Below are 10,721 nucleotides of genomic sequence, written 5' to 3'. Positions count from 1 at the left end.
AAAATTTATGGACTAAATTGAAACAAAACTCAAATGTCAAAGGTAAAATTGCAATATTTTGAAACCTATGGACTAAATTGAAATAGACTCAAAATTTAAGAATCAAATGTATAATATTTTGAAACCTAGGGACCAGATAAAAACTAGACACAAACCTAGGAACAAAAATGTATTTTTCCCTTAATTCTTTTGACAAGCTCAAAAAGTAGAGTTGTGAAATACTATGAAGCATAGACAGAGATACGGCTACACAATACGGATACGATCGGATAGGCGATTCGTTGATTTCTAAAAAATTAAGATACGGATACGTCTAAAGATGTGTTCTTTTTTTTATATTTTTTTAATATATATATTTCTAAAAAACGAGGATACTAATACGTTGAAAATACATTTTTTTCTTTAAAAAAATCTAGGATATAGATAAATTTAGCATACAAGTTAATAACAATAGTATAAAATAGAACACAAACACTGAAATACAATACAAAAAAAATCAACATCTAAGATGTTGAAGTATAATAGTTAATAAAATGCAATAGAAAAGTGACTCATATTGCAAAGAAGAAGAAGATTAGATAGATAAGTATGAAGATAAACGAAGAACTTATTGTTGAAGATATCCAAATGGCTTATATTTTGGTAGACTTTGTGGGGGACTCAAACGTGAAGATGGAGATTAGATGATTCTAGTCTAGGGTTTGGACCTTTTTTTTTTCTTTTAATTTTGGACTCGTAGTGAGCTTTTTAAATAAGTTACTTAATTTTAGATTGGGAAAGATTAGATCAGTTATTTGTCTTTTATCTGGGAAGTATTGGTATCCGATACGTGTCTGATACTGATTTTTTGCCTCATATGAAGTATCTGTCGTCTTTTATCTGGGAAGTATTGGTATCCGATACGTGTCTGATACTGATTTTTTGCCTCATATGAAGTATCTGTGCTTCATAGGTGAAATATTTAATGCAATGTCTATGTTAGGTGGGAGTGCGATCAAAGTCCAATATCAATTAAATATGGTAATGATCGATGGTTTATAAAAAAGGACAACTATTTTTAATGGTATGAGATCTGTTGAGGTAGTTTGAAGTTAAACAACTCCCACTCCTTTGACTAAATCCTCCTTAAAATTTGATTAATTAAAAAAGAATAAAAAAAAAGAAAGAAAAGGTTCTTTAAGTTATTCCTTCCAAGGACTTGTTTAATATCGATTTTATTTCTAATTTAGTGTTTTTGAAATTCAGGTTTGTTATCTCATAAATTTAATACTATGGTTTTCAAATTTTTTTTAAAAATATTTAAATTATTTTCCTAAGTTTAAAAATAAAAACAAGTGTTTTATTATTATTATTATTATTTTATAATTTGGATAAGAAAATAAAGGGATAAATAGTGTTTACCAACCTAATTTTAAAAAATTGCCTAACGTATATAAACTTTTCAAATTTTCACTTCAATTTTAAAAAATAATCTTACAAGCAATACCCTCAATTATGAGTTTTTTTTTATTTTTTATTTTTTAGTTATATGGCCTTTACAATTTCAAAAATGTAGTTTCAAAAAGGTTTTTTACTTACTTTTTTTTTTTTTATTGTATACAAATATTTCTTTAAAAACTAAAAATTATTGTAAAAAAATACGTACAACTTTTAGAAGCAAAAAATTAAAACAAAATTATTATCAAATGTCATCCACTTTTTAAAATTTGAATTTAGCAATGTTACGTCCCTTTTCTACTATATGTTATGATCGACAAATCACTTTCTTTCTTTTTCTTCTTTTAGACATCAATAAATAAACTATACAATAACTAAGTCCTAAAAATAAAATTCACTTTCAAAGAAGGAAAAGGAAAAAACAAAAAATCAAAATCAAAACTTCGTGGTATTTGTAGAGTACCGGTTCAAGCCGGCACCAACCCCACCGGTCCAGCTCACTCCACCGGTATTGAGCCCATGTCGGACGACGCCATCGATCTCGACCGAACCGCTGCCGCCGGTTCTCATCATCTGCAAAATCCTCCTGGCCTTCTCCCTCGCCCTCTCGCTTCCTCTTCCTTCAACCTCTCTCAGAACCTCCACCGCGCCGGCCTCCTTCGCTAATCCTCTGAATCGGAATCCTCCTTGACTCAGTGCGTAAAGCGCCACCACACAATTCTCCCGAGTCGACTCGGAATCCATGTCCTTGTCCTTCAATATCTCCACCAAACAACCCACCGCATTCGCATCCAGCATCGCCGATCTCCCGTCCACAGACACCGCGATATTGCACAGAATCAGCAGTATCCGGCTCGTAAAGCCTTCGATTCTCGTCAACGACAGCAAAATCGGAACGGCGCCGAGTTTAACCAGTTTGACTCGGTTGCTAGGGTTTAGTGTCAAATGGTACAGACAAAGAGCTGAATCGTTCCTCGTTCTCTCGCTGTCAGATCGGAGTGTATTCATCAGCACCGGTAACGCGCCGAGAATTCCAATCGCCATTTTGTTCTCGTCGTCTGACGATAAACTGAACAGAGCACCGGCGGCGTGTTCTTGAGATTCGGTGTTTCCGCCGTCTAAAACATCGATTAATGGCGGAACAAATCCTGCCCGTACGATCTTCAATTTGTTCGGTTTCTCGAGAGAGAGATTTACGACGGAAGCTACTGCGTTGATCTGGATATTTGCAGATCGGGACAAAACTAGAGGAAGTAGAGCGGCAAGGAATTCCTTTGTGCATAAAGAACCCCTAATCGATTCGTTGGATTTGGTTAATTTTCTTAGGGAAATCACTCCTTCTCGTTGCTCGTATTCGTCGCTGCTTTTGAATTTCAAAATGAGTCGAGATTCTTCTTCTGAATTTGGGGAATACGAATCAGAATATCCTCTGTGATTAGGATCTCTCTCTCTGTCGAAGCTTCCATGTGAAGAAGAAGAAGAATGAGCAGCATAACTAGAGGGCTGTGTTTTGAATGGCAAAAGAGTACTTTCCCGTACAATCTCCTCCGTCTGCGGCGGCGAGTTGAGTTGAAATCGGTTGAGTCGTCGCCCAACCTCGGTGGTCGCATGAACCGCTACTCCCTGCGGTTTGTCGGCGACGCCTCGAATCAACTCGCTATCAGAAGCTTCGAATCGATTCTTCCTCCTCTCCTTCTCCATTAATTGACGAACGATGAGTTCAATCGAACTGTAATCAGGTGGTTGTGGATGTTCGATTCCGTTGTTATCGCACCATTTGAGAATGGTGGATCTCATGTTTCTGTTGGTAATAACAGAGGAGAAATCCGGCCTTGAACCATCTTCTTCAAGCTCAGGTGAAAACCCCAAATCTTGACAAACTTGAACAGAGAGACGCTCGAAGGTCTGACCAGAGGAGACGACAACTGGGTCCGCCATTAAAGACTTGGAAATTGCACAGAGGTACTCTTCGGGATACTCTTTTGGGCGTTCGGGTTTGGAATCTGAGGAAGATCGGTGGTGGAAGATGGAGAGTTTCAGCCTGTGATTGCCATGGCCGACCATTTCTTAGTCAAAAACAGGGCAAAATCCAGAGGTGTAGAGGAGAAGGAATCGATGGGTTTGATCAAATTGGGTGTTGAAGAGTTTGATTTATGGCAAATGTCTGCGCGGAGAGAGAATAATTTTATTTTAATTTTTTCTTTGCGAAGCTGGGAAGAAGACTAGGTCGGAGATTGGGACTGGAATGGAGTTTTGACTTTCTGAATTTCTCTTTGTATTTTGTGTGAAGAGGATCGGTGAATCAACTTCCCGCCGGCCGCCGCGGTGGCATTTACCAGCCCCCCAACCCCCAAAATTCTGCTAATTTCTTTTATTGCTTTTCTGAGTGTTTTATATAATGAAAAATTAAATAGGGTTAGATCACCCTCTAAATCATTCTTCAAAATTGAGCAAATTGGCCGGTGATATTTTGAGAATAATTTTGAAATTATTGAAATTATTGAAATTATTTTTATCATTTTTATAATTACTTTAAAATAGGTTTTCATCACTCAAAATTAATTTAATACTTTATTTTGCATCTCTAAATGTGTCTTTCAAATCATCAAAACAAGATTTAAATGATTAAAAGTATGTCAGTAATTTTAAAAATGATTAAAATAATTTTAATAATTTTAAAATTACTTTCAAGCACGCTCTACTGGAAGATGTTTGGTTTTACTTTTCAAGTTTTTTATTTTGAAAAGAAATTGAAGTATTATCAAACCAACACTCTCAAGATGTATTTTAAACAATTTTTATCAAAATATTTTAAATAAAAATGATTTGGGATCCAAACAAGCATTTAGATAATATTTTAATCATAAAAAATACTAAATTATAATTTTCTTAACCAATAGAGTGAGAATTAGATTTTTTTTCCCACTCTTAAAAATATTAGTTCTATAGCTCTCATGGTACACTTTCAATTGAGAACAGCTTAAAGTTGACTAAGACAAACAACCAATAAATTTCTAGTAATAATAATTTTTTAAAAAATTGTACAATGTGTCACAAACTCAAACTTTTGAATACATGATGGGAGATTGTGCGACACTTGCTCTAATCTAACAAGCAAGTTGACCGAGTAAAAATCGAAAGTTGCATAAAGTGCTAGAATATGACATAGCCTCCCCTTAGAGAGAAAGTGGTTATATAGAACATGAGAGAGAAAAAGTATGAAAAACATCAATAAATAATGCATTTAAGATTGGTAGTTGCATAAAAGCTTTGATTGGGAAGAGTAAATACACCAATATGAGATTTGACTAGTGGGTTTCTCTTAAAGTATATAATCTAAGCAATTTCTAATATTACTAGCTTGCATATCAAAAGTAGCGATCACTTGCATGAAAAATGACATGAAATAAAAAAAAAAAAAAATACTAAATTAATTACAAAACTTAAATATAAAATGGTTGAAGATTATTTGGACATACAGTCATAAGCTAACATATCATTTTGAAGGGTACATAACAATACCTGTCAGAGAAATATACACATTACAATATAATACGTAATTTAGCTTACGTCAGCATTATTTTGAAGGGTCTCAATCAGATCGTTGTTATTATTTTTAATTTTTTTTTTTAATTTTGGAAGTTCGTAGTCCCGTTACCGTTAAATGCTACGATGCCGTTGGCAAAAGAAACCAACACGATTTCTTTGTAAAATATTAACAAAATTGAATATATAATGATTTTATTTATTTTCCACGCGTCCAAGAGTAGACATTATAAACATAGTTTTATTGTACAAATTTTATGTTGTAATGTTATTTTATATTTTTATATTTTTGGATTCACCAAATCAAATAAAGTCAACAACTATTCATTAACAATAAGGGGACGTTCAATTTTTTTTTTCTAAATTATGTGATGCATACCGTGAAAGTTTTTAAAAGAACAAATATTTTTATTCTCTATTTTAGATTTTAAATTTGAAACTTTAAAATACCTAAATATAGGAGAAAAGATTTAAATTTTGGTAAATATAGTATATTATTTTATAGATTAATTCTAGAATTTTGTTGAATTAAAATATAATTATATATTATGAATTGTATGCATTAAAATAATAACAAATAATAATTATACAAAACTTTTATTTTACTTACCATTTCATCATCAAAATTTTTAGTGATAATTCAACAACAACAAAAAAAAATCCACCTATTTTATTATCTACACGTAAACCGTTCAACATATAACATAAGTAAAAGAACAACATGAAAAATGAATGACCGCTGAAAGAAAACGTGGAACAAAAGTATCACAATTGAAAATTATTTTTCACAAGATTAATTTATTTATTTAACGAATATCAATTTACACTCATAAACTTTGAGGTTATATCAATTTAAATCATAAATTAATAATTGTATCAATTTAATCATCAAACTAATAATTGTTTCAATTTAAACATTGAAGTTTCACAAGTGTATCAATTTAAGCCCTCCATTATGTTTTATTTGAATAGACTTATGAAAGTTTAGGGTTTAAGTTGATATGAAAGTTCAAGGTTTAAATTGATAAACTCATGAAAGTTTAAGATTTAAATTAATACAATTATTAGGGTTTAAATTGATATTATCCTAAAAGTTCTAGGTTTAAATTGATACGGTTAGGGTTGATGCCCTAAATCTCGTGGATTTCGTAGTTTTTAAATTATTTGTACAAAAATTATTTATTTAATAAAATAAAGTATTATTTTATTTGACATTTAGTCTGCATTAATCCAAATCCCATAAACTAAGATCTAAAGTTATTTAATGTAACTTAAACATGTATGTAATTGACATACGAGTGGATCATGTTTAAGTAATAACATTAACAGTCTGAAGTATATGGAGAAGGCTAGGTACCTTTGGTGATACTATGAATATGACTCACTTTATAATTATTACAATAGTTGTGAAATGTTACAAATTATCTGATTCTGATCATTCATATGGAGATATGTGAGTGGGGATATCTTATACAAAAAGTTGTACAAACCAGCATGAAATGATTACTCTCTCTTTATAACACCGTTACTTGAAGAGACTTACATTTCACTAGGATGACTATAGGAGACTTGACTTTAATCCTGAGTGAGTTGAGATCTTTTTGCCTAAGAGCACAATCTTGGGTGAGAGTGCTCATATTTGCCGACTCAATATGCTTACCATTTTGGGGATTTGTTTGAGTAGGCAGCTGGGAACACAACTACACAAGATGAAATTTGCTCCTTCCCATCTTGAAGGAAAGTAGATGAATTGCTCCCTTAAGAGCTTATTCAGGTCTTAAACAATTCGTTTCACCCTCTCACTAGCCCAAGAGGGGTTAGTTTATAGTTGGATTATAAACTACTTTGTTCATTAGAGGAATGATACTTAAGGAGTTAGATATAACTACAGGGGTATAGTAATTTGACCCAATTGTAGTCATGAGTAATGCGTGAAAAGTCAACTTACTATTGATTGGTTATATCAATGGACATAGAAATATATTTACAGTGCGAAGAGTGCAGTTGTCGGTCTTTAGGGGATAGGCGACAGTTAATGAATGTTGATTAATCTAATTAAAGAGTTGAATTGATTAATCTTGTATCATTGGAGCTTTTAATCTTTAGGTCCATATGGTCCCTTGTTAGCCCACTTTGGATAAAAATAAGGAACAACTGTTTTTGGAATAATTTGAATTGTTCAAATTATTTGTGGGAACTTAAATTATTAATTATATTAATATTATTAATATAAAGATATATTTTGTATTTGATTACATTATAATGTATAGTTAATTATAAATATAATTTATAATTAAAACTATATAGTATGTGAGAGATAAATATTTGAATGAGATTCAAATATTGTTTCTATAAATAAGATTTATTATAGATACTATACCTACCATAAATTAAAATTTAATGTGAATATGATTAATATTGAAACTATAGGTTATATGAAAGAGGTTCATTGTAATGCGATTAAAAAGCATAAAATATGATGAATTAATTAAATTAGTTAATTAATCATTTATATTATAAAGTATGTTATTATATAATATAATTTTATATTTTATTATTATATTATATAATTAATAACTTTCAAATACGGGGGAGTTATTCTTCGCGTGGATAGAAGTTAAGTAACTTCCCATCCCATTCATCCCATCCCCTCCCTCCTCCTATAGTATGTATTGAGAATACAAACATAAGAGATTAGAAGTTTTTAGAGAAGGTGAAGATCTCCCACTCAATTTCTCCAAAAACAATTCTCTCTGCCTTCATTTCCTCTTCCAAAAGATTGAGAAGGAGACCACACATCCTTTACTTATTCCGAAGATTAACATGGTAACTTCGTGGTGGTGTTCAGAAGGTTTTTTTGTTGTGTTCACAGTGCACTATTCGTAGCTTTTTGGAGAGGATTTATGTGAAGAAGAGATTTACTTCAATGATAGGCATTTCTACTTCCCTTTACCTCTTTAGAACAACATGCTTATAGATTTAATTAACAATGTTTATCCTCTGCGTATTTATGTAAGTTTTTATATGTATTTTATGTTATTCAAATTTGAACTCCAAATGCACCGTGTTCACGTGCTTCTGCGAGGAATTCCATTCCTTTAGATATGACTATTAATTTAAAGTTTAAATTGATATAACCTCTAAAGTTTAGGGGTATAAATTGATATTTGTCTTTCTTTATTTTTAGTTCAACAATATATAGTTTGGATGTCTCAAAGTTTCTAAATATTTATCGACAGTATATAATTTATGTCAATTGAGCTACATTTAAGTTGACTATTTTATTTATTTTTTGTAAACTGTTTCTTTACTACATTTTGACTATCATTACACTTGATCATTTTATTAATGTTTTGAAATAAAGGTTATCCAACACACGATAAAATTTGTTATACACCGTGTGACAATATTTCTAGAAACATCATAGATGAACGCAAAAAACTAAAACTAAAATAGAACACAAAGTTTAGTATCCCAGTTTGTGCAATACCACCTATGTTTGGGGGGTAGTGTGTCCGTGGAAAGATATATTCACTAATATAAAGTCAAGCAATTACAACAATACACTTATCTATAAATAAACGACAATTACAGTGACATTCGAATAGTCCAACTTAGACAACGATCACTTAGACTCTCCCTAAGTGTGATACTTGCCTTCTCAATCAAACTTATGCTCTCCCTAAGTGTAAGATCCTCTCACCTTCAATGTACTTAGACTCCTCCTAAGCATGAGAACGTCAATTATATTTACTTAGAGCCTGTTTAATAATGTCCCCGTTTCTTGTTTATATTTCTCATTTTTAAAAAAATTGATTTGTTTAATAACGGTTCTTGTTTTTATTTTTTAGAATTTAAAATATATTTCTAAAAATGGGACCAAATTTGAGAAAGATACAAAATAGCTACTCCCTATGTTGTTTCTACTTTATTTATATGTATTCCTAAATGTAACATAAATTAGTACTGGTTTGAGTTGGTAAGCAAGTTTGTCTTTTAACTTCTTCAAGCTTCAACGTCCTCGGTTAAATTCCCATGTCATTTGTTTTCTTTTTTTTTTCTTTTTCTTTTTTCTTTAGTTTTATCTTTCTTTCTTCTCTTTTATGTTTTTTTCTTTTATTTTTATTTATTATATTTATATTTATATGTTAATTTAATTTTTCAATATTTAGATTTATATATTATCTTCATTTTCGAATTTCAAATTTTTAATATGTATATTTAAATATTTTTTGAAATTTAAATTTTAAATTTTGCAATAAGTATGTTTATATATTATTTTTAATTTAACTTTTAAAATTAAAATTTTTATGTTTAGTACCTTCAAAATCAGTTAGATTTTACCATTTATAATTTTTGTTTACTAAGACATTCATTTAGTTCATTTTAATATTTTACAACCACGAACATTAAAATAATAATATAATTTAGTTGGATTTGAGTTAACATCATTTAAGATAGATGACTTGAGTGAGATATAATATTGCAAACCAAATTTCAACAACATATGAATGATAGAAACAATTCTATTATCACTATTAATTTTGCATCAAGACTTATGTATATTTATTTGATAATATAAATTATGTTTTATAATTATTCTTTTATACATATTTATGCATGTTATATATTTTTTTATTTCACATAATTAAATTATATTTAAACTATAACATAGGAGAAAATGTAAGGAAAAAAAATACCAGAAACGAGACATAAGAAATGATTATCAAACAAATTTTTGGTTTTGTTTATCTTTTTTTCAAGAAATAAGAAACGAAAATAGTTATCAAATATATTCTTGTTTCTAATTCTTAAAAAGTAGGAAATAAGAAATAAGAAACAAAAAACAAGAAATAAAAAACGGAAAGGTTATCAAACAGGCCATATAGCTCCCCCAAGTGTGAGACTCTCTCTCAATCGTGATCTTTTCACCGTCTAGCGAAGACCACTTCACTTGTTGAATTTAAAATCTCTCTAAGTTTGAGAATCCCTTCTTAATATGATGAAGAAAAAATCAATAAGATCTAGATAAATACTCAAAATCGCAAAAACTTCACAATCTTATAGATTGACACACTTGTGTTTTCGACACAAACACAGCCTAACAACACAAATATTCTTCAAAACACAAAACAATCAACCCTAAATTGAACAAAACCATAGTATTTATATGGATAGCTTTGAGAAAATATTCAAAGAAAGAATAAATCAACTAAAAAGATAGCAGCCACGAAATATGTAAAATCTTGGCATCCTACTGATAGATTAGGAAAAAAAATATACTGCATAATTTTCTATCTGTCACTATGCAATGTCATTCATAATGTCCTAGCATGTTGTAAGATATGTCACACATATTATAGAAATATGTTATTTCAGTTTTGTTTATAATAAATAAGCCAATTATACTAGAATGACAAATACCCTAACATGTTTAGACTAAAGTTAGTATACAATGAGACGAGTAATTGAATGTGTGCTTACATCGGTTTGAATATCCAATATCCAATATCATCTTCTTCTTCTTCTTCTTTTTTTTCCATAAAAAAGCTATGATAATTTAAATTTTCGAAAAAACAAAGTATATATGAAATTGACTGGACCAAGTCTAATTAAGAGCAACAACTTGATATTAGTTTAATCCTATGTATTAATTTAATTCGACGATTCATTCCAATCTTATTTTAAATTTCCGACAGCAAAACTTGACATATGGAGATATTGTATGAAAATTCGTA

General features: G+C 30.2%; 1 protein-coding gene across 1 annotated transcript; it reads right to left on the bottom strand.

Annotated features, from left to right (window-relative positions):
* Positions 1–1,675: 1,675 nt before the first annotated feature.
* Positions 1,676–3,838, bottom strand: LOC120083469 (U-box domain-containing protein 38-like). Its single transcript, XM_039039236.1, has one exon. The coding sequence runs from the start codon at positions 3,499–3,501 to the stop codon at positions 1,873–1,875; it is 1,629 nt and encodes a 542-aa protein (XP_038895164.1). The 5' UTR covers positions 3,502–3,838; the 3' UTR covers positions 1,676–1,872.
* Positions 3,839–10,721: the final 6,883 nt, after the last annotated feature.

Source organism: Benincasa hispida, chromosome 8 (genome assembly GCF_009727055.1).
Source record: "Benincasa hispida cultivar B227 chromosome 8, ASM972705v1, whole genome shotgun sequence".
In the NCBI taxonomy this organism is placed as follows: domain Eukaryota; kingdom Viridiplantae; phylum Streptophyta; class Magnoliopsida; order Cucurbitales; family Cucurbitaceae; genus Benincasa; species Benincasa hispida.
Note: the sequence above shows the minus strand (reverse complement) of the source record. Positions and strands in the feature narration are given on the sequence as shown.

Excerpts from the sequence above, each read along its gene's own strand:
- LOC120083469 (XM_039039236.1), bottom strand. The coding sequence starts at position 3,501 with ATGGTCGGCCATGGCAATCACAGGCTGAAACTCTCCATCTTCCACCAC.